Genomic DNA, 19,820 nt, shown 5'->3' on the forward strand with positions numbered 1-19,820 from the left:
TGCACTTCCTCCGGACAGGACACAGCACTACACGGAGCACAGGGGGAGGGGGAGAGGTCTGCACACAGGCAGCGCAGCTGAAAAACAAGGAGAAAGCATAGGCTGCATGGCTGCCTGCATATTACATAATGCTATGCTGCATGGGGTATAGGGTGCTGCATGGGGTATATTATGCTGCATGGGGTATATTAATAGGCTGTTAAGCCTATATTAAAGGCAATGTCAGGTACAGGTTATAAAGTCATGTATTGTAACCTGCCCTGTGATTCTAACTGTAAGCATGGAATGTGGGCCTTTTTTAACATGTTTCCTGTGTTTCCTATGATTCCAGAACGTTCCTGTACTACATCTCTACTCCACCGGAGGCGCAGGGGTGTAAGGGGGAATTGCCTATCAGGTTTCATATAGTACTGGCCACGTGCACTGCACTGTGGCCATATATATATATATATATATATATATATATATATATATATTACACACCTTAGTAACGATTTTACTGAGTCGTGGAAGTGTCTGTCTTTGTTTATTGTGTTGTCTGTTTGCTTAATGAGTACGGCACCAGCAAAGGCTAAAATGATGTTTTACTGCAATGTCTGTACATGAATCTACCACATGTTCAGTATGTTTTGTAGGTTTCCACTCCGGAACCCGGTGTCATTCCTCTGTTACGTGGCCGCCGCTCGACACGAGCGGCAAGATCGGAGTCTCGGATGAGACCGCCAAATCTAACGGAGGAGTCTCAGCCGTTGCAAAGGTCCAACTTCACTTTAGGTAACGGGTATTAATTTAATTGGTCTTATAATTTAACAGTTTCTGCTATGTTGCAGTCTGACAATTCTATGCCAAACCTCACGGCGCTAAATACGGGTGAGGAGGGCAAATTAGATCAGCAGTCATATAGTGCAGTTTTTGACACATTGATAATGACCAGTGCGTCAGTCTCTGAAGTTTACAGAGACTAAGGAGCCTCTAACATATAATAAGTCGTATTTACTAAACGACAGATCTCCAATGGAGTTCTTATTTAGGATATCTTAATAAGATGTTAGTAGAAACGCAAACTAACCGAATAACCGGTTCTCTACCTTCTACTTACCCGTTTCCACACAGTGACATCTACATTTGAGAATCCGCAATTGGTGGATTCGTCTGTGTCAAACCTTATAAAGACCCTTCGGACGTAAGATAGATTTGGGTCACTAAGGCGCTCTTTGTATGGGAACAATGACGATCACGTTATACTTATCGTTAATCAAATCTGAGAAGTTGCTGAGTGTCTATGTACAGCTTCGGCTGCCGGCTGTTAGCTCGCTTCTCGCTTTTCATCGTCGCTCGTTACAGCGCGACAAGTACTCTAGCTGCGTTCTTGGCCAGCGGAGTCAGAGGTCAAAGACCGGTGGCACAGATGTTGTTTGGTCCTAAATTGGACAAATGCATTTCTCAGGCCAAGGCGGGGGGGGAAAGTCTAGTTTCCTGCCATTGCCTCCACCGGTACCAAGACGGTAATACTCTGGTCCGGCGTTCAAAGCCTTTCGACTTCAGTCCTTTCAAGGCTGTGGTAGAGAAACAGCCACGCCTTGTAACGCCAGGGCGCTAAAGTCACCAATTGTGGGAGCGCGCCTTCAGACGTTACAATTGCCGGGATTCCAGGCATCCACTGATGGAGGTATCCGCAATTTAGTGTTAAAAGAAAGCTGTCTCCCGCCACTGCGCTTTTTCAAGACAGGACTGCCTCTGTCGGACGACAAGAAGGCGTTTTGGCAGATTGCCATTTAGTCTCTGCTGGATTCAGCAGTTTTTAATTCCGGCCCTGGTACACCAACAAGGTCAGGGTTATTATTCCCGTCTGTTTGGGGTACCGAAGCCGGAGGGCTCCGTCACAGTCTCAATCAGTAAGTCACTTTCTACTGATTGAAGATGGAATTTCTGCGGTCAGTAATTGCAGATTTGTAGCAATAAGATTGCATGATTGCGCTTGATCTCACGGTTGCGTACTTACACGTTTCGATTGGCGCCTCATCAGAGGTTCTTGCGTTTTTCAATACGCCTCAACCATTAACAGGCTCTACCGTTTGGCCTCTCGTCAGCGCCTCGGGTATTCACCAAAGTGATGTCTGGGCTGATAGCCCATCTCAGATTCCGGGCAGTGACAATCGTTCCGTACTTAGACGATCTGCTCATAAAAGCTCCGTCTCCACAGATGCTCCTCCAACTTGCGCTGCTAACGTACACCACGGTTGGAGTGTCAATTCAAGAAATCGCATCTAATTCCGTCTCAACGACTTCAATTCCTAGGTATGATTCTCGATACGGTAAATCAAGACTTTACCTACTACATCAGAAAGTACAGATTCTTCACATCTGGTACAATTAGTGCTCAAGCCACGCACAGTCTCGGTACATTTGTGCATTCGCCTATTAGGAGCAATGGTGGTGGCTTTCGAAGCGCTTCAGTTCGGAAGATTTCACTCGCGTCCATTTCAACAGCATGTGCTCGCACAGTGGTCGGCCTCGCATCTGCAGATTCACCACAGGGTGCGGTTGTCGCCAAGGGCGAGGGTGTCTCTACTCTGGGGCTCAAGGTACACAATACCCGCAGGCGGCGGCTGGAATTGAATAATTCTAACGGCGAACGTGAGTCTCAGAGGTTGGGGAGCTGTGGTTCAACGACAGGGTCTCTGGGTGGATCACGACAGATTGCTGTCTATAAAGGTCCTGGAACTCTGCGCAATTTACAATGCACTACGAGTACACATGCTTCCCTCTCGGACTGTCCAAGTGCAGTCAGACAACGCGACGGCAGTCGCATACATCAACAACCAAGGAGGAACAAGAAGCCGCATGGCACTGCGGGAAGTAGCTCGAATCCTCAATTGGCCAGAATACCACCAGGTGATATTGTCGGCAGGGTTCATTCCGGGAGTGGACAACTGGGAGGCGGATTATCTCACCCGTCGGGATTTTCATCCGGGAGAATGGGCATTAAATCCAGAGGTGTTTCAAATGTTGGTCCACAGGTGGGGTTACCCTCAGGTGGACCTGATGGCATCTCGCCACAATTACCAAACGCCCCAGTATGTGTCCAGAACGAGAGATCCAAGGGCAGTGGCGGTGGATGCTCTCACAATGCATGGCCGTACAGCCTCGTGTATCTGGTTCCACCGTTTCCGCTGCTCTCTCGGTTGCTAAAACGGATCAAAAGAGAGTCCGTCACAGTCATACTAGTGGTGCCTCATTGGTCTCGGAGAGCTTGGTTCTCGGATCTCCGCGGTCTATTCTTGGCCGCTCCTACTACGTCCAGACCTGTTCCAACAGGGTCCGTTCTTTTACCCCGATTTAGCGCGGCTGCGTTTGACAGGGTGGCTGTTGAGACCGCCCTCTTCAGAAGAGAGGGCGTTACAGTATCTGTTATACCAACCAGGTTACGAGCTAGGAAGCCGGTTACGGCAGCTCATTATTACAGAATTTGGCGTACCTATATAGGTTGGTGTGAAGCTCGGAAGTTTCCGACATCAACATTCAAGTTATCCCGTCTTTTGTTATTTCTACGGACGGGGTTAGATGGAGGACTGCGTTTATCTACACTGACGGTGCAGGTATCTGCGTTGTCAATTTATTTTCAAAGACGATTGGCTCTTTTGCCGTCGGTACACTCTTTTCTACAAGATGTCCTCAGAGTACAGCCTCCATTCATTCCACCTGCGGCGCCATGGGACTTGAATCTGGTTTTAGATTTCTTCCAGTCTTCATATTTTGAACCCTTACAGCAAGTGGATATAAAGTTTCTCACTTGGAAAACTATTTTTCTTCTAGCCTTAGCTTCGGCAAGGCGTGTTTCAGATTTGGGTTCCTTGTCATGCAAGCCACCGTCTTTGGTGTTTCATGATGACGGAGCGGAACTTCGGACGAATCCCGCTTTCTTACCACCGGTAGTGTCATCTTTTCACATCAATCAACCAATAGTAGTTCCTGTGTTAACAGCACATTCTGGAACTCTGGATGTGGTACGCGCATTACGCGTTTATGTATCCCGCACGTCTACAGCCTGATACGTTGTTTGTTCTCTGTGATGCTGCCAAGATGGGTTGGCCAGCTTTTAAGCAGACCTTATCCAGATGGATAACACTGACTATACGTCAGGCTTACCTTAATGCTAGGTTACAGCTGCATACATCAGTAACAGCTCATTCCACGCGTTCTGTGGGAACTTCATGGGCAGCTGGTCGTGGAGCTTCTACGACGCAGTTTTGCCGTGCGGCTACATGATCTTCAGTGCACACGTTTGTGCGCTTTTACAAGTTTGATACGTTTTGCGGCATCAGCATCTAGCTTTGGCCGCCTGGTGTTACAGGTGTCAAACAGCTCTCCCGCCCACGGGGGAAGCTTTGGTACGTCCCAAGAGTACTCCAGTAACCCTTCGTAGATGAAAAAGAAAATAGGATTTTGGTACTTACCAGGTAAATCCTTTTCTTTGAATCCATAGGGGGCACTGGACGCCCACCCAGAGCAGTTTTACCTGGTTTGTAGTAAGCTCAGGGGATCTTTTGGTAACCCATTTTCACCGACTGGTTCAAATTTTCTAGTTCTATCGGTTATGGTGTCAACTGTTTCGTTGTCCGTTACGTTATGTGTCAACTTTATGGTTGTCCGTTATGTTATAGGTAATTCTCCATTGTCAACCTCTCTCGCTCCTGCTCGACTCAGTAAAAAACACTGAGGTACTCTGGGAGTATGGAGGGGAGGAGTGTTACTGAATTTGAATATTCCGTGCCCTGTTCCTGCGGAGGCCGTCCATATCCCAAGAGTACTCCAGTGCCCCCTATGGATTCAAAGAAAAGGATTTACCTGGTAAGTACCAAAATCCTTTTTTTTGCCACAGTATGTATAATTGAATTATTTCCACATATTGCATTAAACTGAAGTTATTTATTGGGGCAATGTGTCAATATTTTATCCACAAAGAGGATAGGTGAAGTGGCAGTGAAAGGAAATTAATCATGTTTTTTGCATAATTTTTTTAAAATAAAATATAATTTACTTCTCTTGAGTCCATTTGCCCAAAATGACAGGCAACACAAGGATGGAATGTGGAATGTGTAGTCACTAGATCAGCTACACGTCCAAAGCAAACAGAGGCTAATAGCCTCATTGGTATAGTCTGAATTGAAAAGTGACATCTCCAAGTATATATATTACTGTTGGTTGCATCTTGGTAGCAAGAACAAAAATAACACCTACATACTAAATGGGGTGGTGTTAGGGGACTCCTTACTGGAAAAAGATTTAGGTGTTCACATATCTAACAAACTTAGCAGCAGCACCCAATGTAGGATCGCACCAAAAAAGGCAAACAAGGTACTAGCATGCATAAAGAGGGGTATTGATGCAAGGGATGAGAGTGTTGTACTCCCATTATATAAAGCCCTAGTGAGGCCCATTCTGGAATACTGCGCACAATTTAACGGGATGGAGATGCTGGAATACCAGGAAAGACTTGCAAGGCTTGACATGTTCACACTGAAAAAGAGGAGATTGAGAGGGGACATGATCAACATTATTTATAAATATTTAAGGGGACAATACACAGAGCTTGCGGGGGATCTGTTTTTGGTAAGACCAGCACAGAATACACGTGGACACCCACTTAGGTTAGAAGAGAGGAGATTCCACACAGAGGCGGAAAGGTTTTTTCACAGTAAGGACAATACGGGTTTGGAATTCCCTGCCTGAGAGAGGTAGTGATGGCAATAGTAATGGCAGACTCGGTCAATACTTTTAAGAATGGGCTAGATAAATTCCTAATGGATAGGGATATATACAGGGTTATGGTGGATAGATCACGTACCATAGTTATAATAAAATGAGGAAATACAACACAACGGCAGACTTTATCAAACAGTTAAAACTAGTCATGAAAATAATACAGAGTAGGGGAGTACTAAGACAGGTAGGTTGAACTCGATGGACTAATGGTCTTTTCTCTAACTTCCTAAGTGGATGCTGGGGACTCCGTCAGGACCATGGGGAATAGCGGCTCCGCAGGAGACAGGGCACAAAAATAAAGCTTTAGGATTAGGTGGTGTGTACTGGCTCCTCCCCCTATGACCCTCCTCCAAGCCTGAGTTAGGTTTTTGTGCCCGTCTGAGCAGGGTGCAATCTAGGTGGCTCTCCTAAAGAGCTGCTTAGAAAAAGTTTTTAGGTTTTTTATTTTCAGTGAGTCCTGCTGGCAACAGGCTCACTGCATCGAGGGACTTAGGGGAGAGAATTTCAACTCACTTGCGTGCAGGATGGATTGGATTCTTAGGCTACTGGACACCATTAGCTCCAGAGGGAGTCGGAACACAGGTCTCACCCTGGGGTTCGTCCCGGAGCCGCGCCGCCGACCCCCCTTACAGATGCTGAAGATTGAAGGTCCGGAAACAGGCGGCAGAAGGCTCTTCAGTCTTCATGAAGGTAGCGCACAGCACTGCAGCTGTGCGCCATTGTTGTCACACACTTCACACCAAGCGGTCACGGAGGGTGCAGGGCGCTGCTGGGGGCGCCCTGGGCAGCAATATTTAATACCTTTATGGCAAAAGAATACATCACATATAGCCATTGAGGCTATATGTATGTATTTAACCCATGCCAGATATCTAAAACTCCGGGAGAAAAGCCCGCCGAAATAGGGGGCGGGGCTTATTCTCCTCAGCACACAGCGCCATTTTCCTGCTCAGCTCCGCTGTGAGGAAGGCTCCCAGGACTCTCCCCTGCACTGCACTACAGAAACAGGGTAAAACAGAGAGGGGGGGCATTTTTTGGCGATATTTTGATATATTTAAGCTGCTATAAGGAACAACACTTATATAAGGTTGTTCCCTTATATATTATAGCGCTTGGGTGTGTGCTGGCAAACTCTCCCTCTGTCTCCCCAAAGGGCTAATGGGGTCCTGTCTTCGATAAGAGCATTCCCTGTGTGTCTGCTGTGTGTCGGTACGTGTGTGTCGACATGTATGAGGACGATGTTGGTGTGGAGGCAGAGCAATTGCCGATAATGGTGATGTCACCCCCCAGGGAGTCGACACCGGAATGGATGGCTTTGTTTATGGAATTACGTGATAATGTCAGCACATTACAAAAATCAGTTGACGACATGAGACGGCCGGCAAACCAGTTAGTACCTGCCCAGGCGTCTCAGACACCGTCAGGGGCTGTAAAGCGCCCTTTACCTCAGTCGGTCGACACAGACCCAGACACAGACACTGAATCTAGTGTCGACGGTGATGAAACAAACGTATTTTCAAGTAGGGCCACACGTTATATGATCACGGCAATGAAGGAGGCTTTGCATATCTCTGATACTGCAAGTACCACAAAAAGGGGTATTATGTGGGGGGTGAAAAAACTACCTGTAGTTTTTCCTGAATCAGAGGAATTAAATGATGTATGTGATGAAGCGTGGGTTAACCCAGATAGAAAAGTGCTAATTTCAAAAAAGTTATTAGCATTATACCCTTTCCCGCCAGAGGTTAGGGCGCGCTGGGAAACACCCCCTAGGGTGGATAAGGCGCTCACACGCTTATCAAAACAAGTGGCGTTACCGTCTCCTGATACGGCCGCCCTCAGGGATCCAGCTGATAGGAGACTGGAAACTACCCTAAAAAGTATATACACACATACTGGTGTTATACTGCGACCAGCCATCGCCTCAGCCTGGATGTGCAGTGCTGGGGTCGTCTGGTTGGATTCCCTGACTGAAAATATTGATACCCTGGATAGGGACAGTATTTTATTGACTATAGAGCAATTAAAGGATGCTTTCCTTTATATGCGAGATGCTCAGAGAGATATTTGCACTCTGGCATCGAGAGTAAATGCGATGTCCATATCTGCCAGAAGGAGTTTATGGACACGACAGTGGTCAGGTGATGCGGATTCCAAACGACATATGGAAGTATTGCCGTATAAAGGGGAGGAATTATTTGGCGTCGGTCTATCGGATCTGGTGGCCACGGCAACGGCCGGAAAATCCACCTTTTTACCTCAGACCCCCTCCCAACAGAAAAAGACACCGTCTTTTCAGCCGCAGTCCTTTCGGTCCTATAAGAACAAGCGGTCAAAAGGACAGTCATATCTGCCTCGGGGCAGAGGAAGGGGTAAGAGAGGGCAGCAAGCAGCCCCTGCCCAGGAACAGAAGCCCTCCGCGGGTTCTGCAAAGCCCTCAGCATGACGCTGGGGCCTTACAAGCGGACTCAGGAGCGGTGGGGGGTCGACTCAAGAATTTCAGCGCACAGTGGGCTTGCTCACAGGTGGACCCCTGGATCCTGCAGGTAGTATCTCAGGGTTACAGGTTGGAATTCGAGAAGTCTCCCCCTCGCAGGTTCCTAAAGTCTGCTTTGCCAACGTCTCCCTCAGACAGGGCGACGGTATTGGAAGCCATTCACAAGCTGTTTTCTCAGCAGGTGATAGTCAAGGTACCCCTCCTACAACAGGGAAAGGGGTATTACTCCACGCTATTTGTGGTACCGAAGCCGGACGGCTCGGTAAGACCTATTCTAAATCTGAAATCTTTGAACCTGTACATACAAAAATTCAAGTTCAAGATGGAGTCACTCAGAGCAGTGATAGCGAATCTGGAAGAAGGGGACTTTATGGTGTCCCTGGACATAAAGGATGCTTACCTGCATGTCCCAATTTGCCCTTCACATCAAGGGTACCTCAGGTTCGTGGTGCAAAACTGTCATTATCAGTTTCAGACGCTGCTGTTTGGATTGTCCACGGCACCTCGGGTCTTTACCAAGGTAATGGCCGAAATGATGATTCTTCTGCGAAGAAGAGGCGTATTAATTATCCCTTACTTGGACGATCTCCTGATAAGGGCAAGGTCCAGAGAACAGCTGGAGGACGGAGTAGCACTAACCCGACTAGTGCTGCAACAACACGGGTGGATTCTGAATTTTCCAAAATCTCAGTTGACCCCGACGACACGTCTGCTGTTCCTGGGAATGATTCTGGACACGGTTCAGAAAAAGGTGTTTCTTCCGGAGGAGAAAGCCAGGGAGTTATCCGAACTTGTCAGGAACCTCCTAAAACCAGGGAAAGTGTCTGTGCATCAATGCACAAGAGTCCTGGGAAAGATGGTGGCTTCTTACGAAGCGATTCCATTCGGCAGATTCCACGCACGAACTTTTCAGTGGGATCTGCTGGACAAATGGTCCGGATCGCATCTGCAGATGCATCAGCGGATAACCTTATCGCCACGGACAAGGGTGTCTCTTCTGTGGTGGTTGCAGAGTGCTCATCTGTTAGAGGGCCGCAGATTCGGCATACAGGACTGGGTCCTGGTGACCACGGATGCCAGTCTGAGAGGCTGGGGAGCGGTCACACAGGGAAGAAACTTCCAGGGAGTATGGTCAAGCCTGGAGATGTCTCTTCACATAAATATACTGGAGCTAAGAGCGATTTACAATGCTCTAAGTCTGGCAAAACCCCTGCTTCAGGGTCAGCCGGTGTTGATCCAGTCGGACAACATCACGGCAGTCGCCCACGTAAACAGACAGGGCGGCACAAGAAGCAGGACAGCAATGGCAGAAGCTGCAAGGATTCTTCGCTGGGCGGAAGATCATGTGATAGCACTGTCAGCAGTATTCATTCCGGGAGTGGACAACTGGGAAGCAGACTTCCTCAGCAGACACGATCTACACCCGGGAGAGTGGGGACTTCATCCAGAAGTCTTCCACATGATTGTGAACCGTTGGGAAAAACCAATGGTGGATATGATGGCGTCCCGCCTCAACAAAAAACTGGACAGGTATTGCGCCAGGTCAAGAGACCCTCAGGCAATAGCTGTGGACGCTCTGGTAACACCGTGGGTGTTCCAGTCAGTGTATGTGTTCCCTCCTCTGCCTCTCATACCAAAAGTACTGAGAATTATACGGCAAAAGGGAGTAAGAACGATACTAGTGGCTCCGGATTGGCCAAGAAGAACTTGGTACCCGGAACTTCAAGAGATGCTCACGGAGGATCCGTGGCCTCTACCTCTAAGACGGGACCTGCTTCAGCAGGGACCGTGTCTATTCCAAGACTTACCGCGGCTGCGTTTGACGGCATGGCGGTTGAACGCCGAATTCTAAGGGAAAAAGGCATTCCGGAAGAGGTCATTCCTACACTGGTAAAAGCCAGGAAGGAGGTGACTGCACAACATTATCACCGCATTTGGAGGAAATATGTTGCGTGGTGTGAGGCCAGGAAGGCCCCCACGGAGGAATTTCAACTGGGTCGATTCCTACATTTCCTGCAAACAGGATTGTCTATGGGCCTCAAATTGGGGTCCATTAAGGTTCAAATTTCGGCCCTGTCGATTTTCTTCCAGAAAGAATTGGCTTCAGTTCCTGAAGTCCAGACTTTTGTAAAAGGAGTACTACATATACAGCCCCCGGTTGTGCCCCCAGTGGCACCGTGGGATCTTAATGTAGTCTTGGATTTTCTCAAATCCCATTGGTTTGAGCCGCTCAAATCGGTGGAGTTGAAGTATCTTACATGGAAAGTAACCATGCTACTGGCCCTGGCTTCAGCCAGGAGAGTATCAGAATTGGCGGCTTTATCATATAAGAGCCCATATCTGATTTTCCATACGGACAGGGCAGAACTGCGGACGCGTCCTCATTTTCTGCCTAAGGTGGTGTCAGCGTTTCACCTGAACCAGCCTATTGTGGTGCCTGCGGCTACTAACGATTTGGAGGATTCCAAGTTGTTGGACGTGGTCCGGGCATTGAAAATATATATTTCAAGAACGGCGGGAGTCAGAAAGTCTGACTCACTGTTTATATTGTATGCACCCAACAAGATGGGTGCTCCTGCTTCTAAGCAGACGATTGCTCGTTGGATTTGAAAATAGCACAATTCAACTTGCACATTCTGTGGCAGGCTTGCCACAACCTAAATCTGTCAAGGCCCATTCCACAAGGAAAGTGGGCTCATCCTGGGCGGCTGCCCGGGGGGTCTCGGCATTACAACTCTGCCGAGCTGCTACTTGGTCAGGGGCAAACACGTTTGCAAAATTCTACAAATTTGATACCCTGGCTGAGGAGGACCTGGAGTTCTCTCATTCGGTGCTGCAGAGTCATCCGCACTCTCCCGCCCGTTTGGGAGCTTTGGTATAATCCCCATGGTCCTGACGGAGTCCCCAGCATCCACTTAGGACGTTAGAGAAAATAAGAATTTACTTACCGATAATTCTATTTCTCGTAGTCCGTAGTGGATGCTGGCGCCCATCCCAAGTGCGGATTGTCTGCAATACTTGTACATAGTTATTGTTACAAACAAATTTGGGTTGTTATTGTTGTGAGCCGTCTGTTCAGAGGCTCCTACGTTTGTCATACTGTTAACTGGGTTCAGATCACAAGTTATATGGTGTGATTGGTGTGGCTGGTATGAGTCTTACCCGGGATTCAATATCCTTCCTTATTGTGTACGCTCGTCCGGGCACAGTATCCTAACTGAGGCTTGGAGGAGGGTCATAGGGGGAGGAGCCAGTACACACCACCTAATCCTAAAGCTTTATTTTTGTGCCCTGTCTCCTGCGGAGCCGCTATTCCCCATGGTCCTGACGGAGTCCCCAGCATCCACTACGGACTACGAGAAATAGAATTATCGGTAAGTAAATTCTTATTTTTTCAACCTCATAAACTATGTTACTATGTCTGTACAGGTTAAGTATCCCATATCCAAATATTCCGAAATACAGACTTTTTTGAGTGAGAGTGAGATAGTGAAACCTTTGTTTTCTGATGGCTCAATGTACACAAACTTTGTTTAATGCACAAAGTTATTAAAAATATTGTATTAAATGACCTTCAGTCTGTGTGTATAAGGTGTATATCAAACATAAATGCATTCTGTGCTTAGACCTGGGTCCCATCGCTATGATATCTCATTATGGTATGCAATTATTCCAAAATATGGAAAAATACAATAGCCAAAATACTTCTGGTCCCAAGCATTTTGGATAAGGAATACTCAACCTGTATAAGTATAATATGACCACAAGTAATTATGCAATTTAACGACCTTTACCTTGTGATTGAGGACGACAGGCAGGGCAGCCACACACTCTGTGGTAAATTTACTAAGATGGAAGTTCTATTTTAGATGGGATATTGCCCATAGCACCCAATCAGTTTCCAGGTATTTTCTTCTAAAAGGGGCTAGATAAATCAGAAGTAGAATCTGATTGGTTGCTATGGGGAACATCCCATCGTAAATAGAACTCCATCTTAGTAAATTTACCCCACTGTATAGTAACAACTTAACAACAGTTCACATTACATTTCAGTTAGCCTAGTCTATTATATAAAACTGAAGGGTTATAGACGTTACATCACCACGTTTGTGCGTGTAGTGGGACGGGACAGACCGGCACTCGCAGAAATGGACTGGGATGGGGAGGGGGCGGCGTTGCTGACCCAGTAGATGCCATCTACTAGCACTATTATAAAAGTGATATTTTTGTAGCGGTATAATAACTAAGCTATGTAACTTGTACATTTATATTGTATGTCAGCCCTATTTGTGTGAAGACAGTTGTATTGGTGCTGTTCTCATACCGCATCCACTTATTACTGTGAGACCTGCACCATTCATTTTACTGTGGATGCAGGGATTGGCTACATTATGCTACAAATAGCCATTTGTCAGGAGCACGGAAGTATTCTCTAGCCAAATACTGCAGTATGTTACCGTTTGTATATTAAGACTGACCTATTTTGGGTCATTATTATATATTTCATGTACCTACACCTTATTCTCTCCTCTGTTCTTGTTTTACTATTACTTTAGTGGGATGGAACTGTTCGTGTCTGGGAACACCGTCAGTCAGAGATTTATGAAGAGGATCTGCATAAAGCACCCCTAGAGTCTGAAGGCAGCCCTGCTAGCAGTTCATGTTCCTGGTAGACTCTTGCACTGACCACTGACTGGCTTGCTATGAGACTGAAGGCAGACGGACAGCTCATAAAATTATATATGCTTTATATGTGTGGCCGGATAAATGTGATTGTATGGGAGAATTTTTATTTAGGGACTGGTAAAACAATGAGTGGACTACTGACCCTACTGAGGTTAGTTGGCCAAGTGGGCGAGCTCTTTATAACGGATGTCACAGTTTTGGTGTAGGGTTCGTTTGGAACACAGCAGCGACACCTGTTTTGACATATGCTGAACAGAGGACACTTCCATGGTGGTGGTGTTGTGTTCCTGATTCCCACTTCTATAATAAACATGTCTCAAATATTTTGTGTTTTTCTCTTTTTTTTTTTTTTTTCTGACTACAATCTCTGTGTGCAGTGTCTTTAGCTTGTCATGGTTTTGCCTCGTAAATGATTGCCACTTTCCAAATACTGGCATACTCGCTGGAATTCCCGCACAGCCTGTATCCCTTTAAATAACATTTGTTGCTCTTTTTGGTTACATGAGATTTTGAGTTGTGTCTTCAGAACGCCAATATCCAATCACTGTCCACAACCAGTTACAAAATATGTTACTGTCCTATAGTTAGCATATATGTTTGTTGTAACATACACTTGTGTGTGTGTGTCGGGGGGGGGCTTATATAGTGTTCACTTGTCATGGGCTCTCGCGAGAGGATGTTGTCATGACCGTATGTGTGACAGGGATCATGAAAACTTAATTGCAGCAAGTGGCACAATGGGTACTTTCCAAAAAGTGTCATCATACCTGCACATGGTCCCACACAGAGGAACATGGACAGGGTCCCAGTGTCATATGTGAGGCACTCAGCAGCTGATAGGGGGATGGGACCTGAGCCGTCCTTCCTGGGGAGGGGGTGAAGGGCAGGATAACAGCTGTTGTGGAGCAGTTTCTCTGATTGTGTGCTATGTGCCTGTTGCTTCATGTCTCCTGTGAGTGAGCTGTGCTATGAATCTGTCTTACAAGTCTTTTCAGCCCGTCGGTTCTATGCTACAATCTCACTCTCCTCTCTCATATTTCACATATTTCTTTTTCTTATAACTCTTTATTATTGCACCTTACATTTCTCCTGATCTAATCTGTCGATCTTACCCTGAGTTCATCATCATCCTCATCTATCAAACTTTCTGTCCCCATCCTGACATGGATACTCTCAGCAACTGTGTGTCTGCCCCAGTGTGTGCCTGCTCGGAGATCTGTGCCCGTATAGTAGGCAGTATGTGTATGAGACGAGGATATCACTTGTGGCTGGCAGCCATGGTCAGTCTGACCCCCTTCCTGCAGGGACTAAATAACCCCCAGAGCATTTTCTCCAACGCCAATAACTTCTTCAACGTGTAAGTATATTAGGAACACAGAAAGATGTGAGCTGGGCTGGCAATAGTAGACTTTGTTTTGGTATGGAACATTATGTAACAGTGGGCGCAGAACCAAGGTTGAATTGGATTGTGCCTGTTTATAATATATAGCTAAGTAAATTGTAACTAGTATATTGATTCTGATCCATGAAATGTGATAGCACATTATGACCGCCAGGATAGCTATTATTTCATATTCTGTTACCCAGCATGCATTTGTTTCTTACTCTACATTACATGTATGTCATCCTATGGGCCAAATGTAATAGGTAGCAGGTGTTTTAAAGTTTTCTAGATTTTAACGAGTTGGCAGTAAGCTTTAAATCGGCAACTTTTACTAAGGCAAACCAACCTGCTTTTGCCTTAATAAACATTTACTGCTTTAAATGTATCGGCTAACTCTCTGAAATCTGCACTTGTAAAAACATGCAATTACAATTGTCTCTTGTGTTTCTTATGGTAACTACCTTATACTGGAGCTCACTTTTTGAATGGTGTGGTTTTCCTTTAATTGTTCCATATTCTGCTAGTTGATACAGTACATTTCTGATGATGCCATCAATATTTTACCTATCTGCTGATTTTTAGTTCAATGTATTTATGTTTTTTTGTCTGGCAACACTCTGACCTGGTTGTCTGCTTCAGAACATGCCATGTTATTTATACTATCAGCTGGCATTCTGGATTTTCTTGCCAAACACTGTCTCTAGGCATATTCCACAGAAACGTAGACAGGGACATTCATGAAACTGGTACAAGGTGCTGTAGCTCATAGCAAACAGATATTTTCTTCATTCCTAAACTAGGTGATCAATATTCTACGGACCACAGCACCTTTACCTCTGTACTATTCCGGAGCTCCTCTCGTCCTGCCAGATTGTATATTGTTGCTTGGAGTAACCCTATTGATACATTTTCCTTACTACTACTGTGTAAATATGCTAAGCACTTTTCTATATTTGCTAGTGTAATGGTAACCTAGTTACCCCAGCTATATCCTCTCATCCAATGTACAGTTATTCATGCTTCCTGTGTATCCTGTTACTGGCTATAGAAGATAGGCTATCTTTAGGTTATATTTTAGGTACTTGGTTTGAACTGTGTTCTGCTGTGCACAAATTTCTGAAGCATATTTCACAAGCAGCACAAATCCAGATGCTTGTCTTGTCCGCTCTCAGAACATTTCACCACAAAGTGCACCCACCTGTGTGGGAAGGCGGGAAATCTGCAAAATTGTTATCTGCACCGCAAAAGTAACAGTCATACTACTTTAAAGTCAGTCCTTTCATTAAACATGTTTGTCTCGTTATTCACGAGAATGAGGGAAAATCAGGATTGCCTTTATTACAAGCTGCACTTGTGTGTTTTACATCGGCAAGGTAGAAATGTCCTTCTCTGCCTGAGTGCAATTGATAGGCACAGGATGCATACTACTACAAGGATCCTACCAGAGCTGATCACGGTGATCAGGTCTGGATGCATCGTTACTTTCTAAGAGATTTTTCTCTGACGTCCTAGTGGATGCTGGGAACTCCGTAAGGACCATGGGGAATAGCGGGCTCCGAAGGAGGCTGGGCACTCTAGAAAGATCTTAGACTACCTGGTGTGCACTGGCTCCTCCCACTATGACCCTCCTCCAAGCCTCAGTTAGATTTCGTGCCCGGCCGAGGTTGGATGCACACTAGGGGCTCTCCTGAGCTCTTAGAAAGTTATAGTCTTAGAATTTGTTATTTTCAGTGAGACCTGCTGGCAACAGGCTCACTGCAGCGAGGGACTAAGGGGAGAAGAAGCGAACTCGCCTGCTTGCAGCCGGATTGGGCTTCTTAGGCTACTGGACACCATTAGCTCCAGAGGGATCGACCGCAGGCCCAGCCTTGATGTTCGGTCCCGGAGCCGCGCCGCCGTCCCCCTTACAGAGCCAGAAGCAAGAAGATGGTCCGGAAAATCGGCGGCATGAAGACATCCTGTCTTCACCAAGGTAGCGCACAGCACTGCAGCTGTGCGCCATTGCTCCTCATACACACTTCACACTCCGGTCACTGAGGGTGCAGGGCGCTGGGGGGGGGCGCCCTGAGGCAGCAATAAAAACACCTTGGCTGGCTAAAATACCTCAATATATAGCCCCTGGGGCTATATATGAGGTAAATACCCCTGCCAGAATCCCATAAAAAGCGGGAGAATACGCCACGAAAAAGGGGCGGAGCCTATCTCCTCAGCACACTGGCGCCATTTTTCCCTCACAGCTCGGCTGGAAGGAAGCTCCCTGGCTCTTCCCTGCAATTCTACAGTACAGTAAGAGGGAAAAGAGAGGGGGGGCATTAAAATTGGCACTGTATACAGTATATTATATTGAAAAGCAGCTATTAGGGACATAACTCAGTTAGTCCCTGTATATATATATATAGCGCTCTGGTGTGTGCTGGCATACTCTTACTCTGTCCCCCCAAAGGGCTTTTGTGGGTCCTGTCCTCTGTTTGAGCATTCCCTGTGTGTGTGGAGTGTGTCGGTACGGCTGTGTCCACATGTTTGAGGAGGATAATGATGTGGAGGAGGAGCAGATGCCTTTAGCAGGGATGTCACCCCCTGGGGGTCAGACACCTGAGTGGATGGTATTATGGCAGGAAATGAGTGCACGTATAGACTCCTTACATAAAAAATTTGACGACATGCCGACTGTGGGACAGCCGAGTCTTCAGCTCGTGCCTGTCCAGGTGTCTCAAAAGTCATCAGGGGCTCTGAAACGCCCGCTATCTCAGGGCGCACAAGTAGATGTCGACACGGATACTGACACCAGTGTCGACGACGATGAGTCAAATTTAATGCCCGTTAAGGCCATTCACTGCATGATTGAGGCAATGAAAGAGGTGTTAAATATTTCTGATTTACATCCAGGTACCATAAAAAAGGGTATTATGTTTGGGGAGAAAAAACTACCTGTAGTTTTTCCCCCGTCAGATGAATTAAATGAAGTGTGTGAAGAAGCGTGGGCTTCCCCTGATAAGAAATTGGTAATTCCTAAGAAGCTACTAATGGCGTTCCCTTTCCCGCCAGAGGATAGGTTACGTTGGGAAACACCCCCGAGGGTGGATAAAGCGCTCACACGTTTGTCTAAAAAGGTGGCCTTACCGTCCCAGGATACGGCCGCCCTTAAGGAACCTGCTGATAGAAAGCAGGAGGCGATCCTGAAGTCTGTATATACACACTCAGGCATTATACTCAGACCAGCTATTGCGTCAGCATGGATGTGCAGTGCTGCCGCTGCGTGGTCAGATAAACTGTCAGAAAATATTGACACGTTAGACAGAGACACGATCCTGCTAACAATTGACCATATCAAAGACTCAGTCTTATACATGAGAGATGCACAGAGGGAAATCTGCCGGCTGGCATCTAAAGTAAGTGCATTATCCATCTCTGCTAGGAGATGCTTATTGACTCGCCAGTGGACTGGAGATGCAGATTCCAAAAGGCACATGGAAGTTTTGCCTTATAAGGGGGAGTAATTATTTGGGGATGGTCTCTCCGACCTAGTTTCCACAGCAACGTCTGGGAAGTCAGCATTTTTACCCCATGTCCCCTCACAGCCTAAGAAGGCGCCATTTTATCAGGTTCAGTCCTTTCGGTCCCAGAAAAACAAGCGGGGAAAAGGAGGGTCTTTTCTGTCAAGAGGCAGAGGCAGGGGAAAAAGGCTGCAGCAAACAGCAGGTTCCCAGGAACAAAAGTCCTCCCCCACTTCCTCTTCCAAGTCCGCCGCATGACGGTGGGGCTTCACAGGCGGAGCCAGGTACGGTGGGGGCCCGCCTCAGGAATTTCAGCAATCAGTGGGCTCGCTCACAGGTGGATTCCTGGATCCTTCAAATAGTATCTCAGGGATACAGGCTGGAATTCGAGGTGACTCCACCCCGCCGTTTCCTAAAATCCGCCTTGCCGATTGCTCCCTCAGACAGGGAGGCGTTGCTAGCAGCGATTCACAAGCTGTATTCCCAGCAAGTGATAATCAAGGTACCCCTACTTCAACAAGGCCTGGGTTACTATTCCACACTTTTTGTGGTGCCGAAACCGGACGGTTCGGTGAGACCCATTTTAAATTTGAAATCCTTGAACACATACATAAAAAAATTCAAGTTCAAGATGGAATCGCTCAGGGCGGTTATTGCAAGCCTGGACGAGGGGGATTACATGGTATCCCTGGACATCAAGGATGCTTACCTGCATGTCCCCATTTACAATTCTCACCAGGAGTACCTCAGATTTGTGGTACAGGATTGCCATTACCAATTCCAGACGCTGCCGTTTGGACTCTCCACGGCACCGAGGGTATTTACCAAGGTTATGGCGGAAATGATGATACTCCTTCGAAAAAAGGGAGTTTTAATTATCCCATACTTGGACGATCTCCTAATAAAGGCACGATCCAAGGAACAGTTGTTAGTGGGAGTAGCACTATCTCAGGAAGTGCTGAGCCAGCACGGTTGGATTCTGAATATCCCAAAGTCACAGCTGGTCCCCACGACACGTCTAATGTTCCTGGGAGTGATTCTGGACACGGCCCAGAAAAAAGTGTTTCTCCCGGAGGAGAAAGCCAGGGAGTTGTCTTCTCTAGTCAGAGACCTCCTAAAACCAAAACAGGTATCGGTGCATCACTGCACGCGGGTCCTGGGAAAGATGGTAGCTTCTTACGAAGCAATTCCACTCGGCAGGTTCCATGCCAGAATTTTTCAGTGGGACCTGTTGGACACGTGGTCCGGATCGCATCTTCAGATGCATCGTTTAATAACCCTGTCTCCACGAACCAGGGTGTCTCTTCTGTGGTGGCTGCACAGTGCTCATCTTCTGGAGGGCCGCAGATTCGGCATACAGGACTGGGTCCTGGTGACCACGGATGCCAGCCTACGAGGCTGGGGGGCAGTCACAAAGGGAAGAAATTTCCAAGGACTATGGTCAAGTCAGGAGACTGCCCTCCACATAAATATTCTGGAACTAAGGGCCATTTACAATGCCCTAAGTCAAGCAAAATCCCTGCTCCTACACCAGCCGGTGCTGATCCAGTCAGACAACATCACGGCAGTCGCCCATGTGAATCGACAGGGCGGCACAAGAAGCAGGACGGCGATGGCAGAAGCCACAAAAATTCTCTGATGGGCGGAGAATCATGTACTAGCACTGTCAGCAGTGTTCATCCCGGGAGTGGACAACTGGGAAGCAGACTTTCTCAGCAGGCACGACCTCCACCCGGGAGAGTGGGGACTTCATCCAGAAGTCTTCCAAATGATTGTAAATCAATGGGGTCGTCCACAGGTGGACATGATGGCGTCCCGCCTAAACAAAAAACTAGAGAAGTATTGCGCCAGGTCAAGAGACCCTCAGGCGATAGCTGTGGACGCTCTAGTGACACCGTGGGTGTACCGGTCAGTTTATGTGTTCCCTCCTCTACCTCTCATACCAAAGGTATTGAGAATAATAAGAAAGCGAGGAGTAAGCACAATTCTCGTG

General features: G+C 46.9%; 2 protein-coding genes across 5 annotated transcripts in view; both read left to right on the forward strand.

Moving 5' to 3' along the window:
* Window positions 1-13,272, forward strand: part of DCAF11 (DDB1 and CUL4 associated factor 11) — a 143,217-nt gene extending 129,945 nt beyond the window's left edge. For all 4 annotated transcript variants that reach the window (XM_063913636.1, XM_063913634.1, XM_063913637.1 and 1 more), the window contains one exon: window positions 12,820-13,272. In XM_063913636.1, coding sequence (XP_063769706.1) covers window positions 12,820-12,936 — 117 coding nt within the window. In that variant the 3' untranslated portion in view covers window positions 12,937-13,272. The remainder of the gene's footprint in view (window positions 1-12,819) is intronic.
* An 87-nt stretch (window positions 13,273-13,359) lies between these two features.
* The window catches only part of FITM1 (fat storage inducing transmembrane protein 1), a 33,276-nt gene continuing 26,815 nt past the window's right edge, over window positions 13,360-19,820 (forward strand). The window contains exon 1 of the mRNA XM_063913638.1: window positions 13,360-14,306. Within this exon, the coding sequence (XP_063769708.1) occupies window positions 14,113-14,306 (194 nt within the window). The 5' untranslated portion in view covers window positions 13,360-14,112. The remainder of the gene's footprint in view (window positions 14,307-19,820) is intronic.

Source organism: Pseudophryne corroboree, chromosome 1 (genome assembly GCF_028390025.1).
Source record: "Pseudophryne corroboree isolate aPseCor3 chromosome 1, aPseCor3.hap2, whole genome shotgun sequence".
Classification (NCBI taxonomy): Eukaryota; Metazoa; Chordata; class Amphibia; order Anura; family Myobatrachidae; genus Pseudophryne; species Pseudophryne corroboree.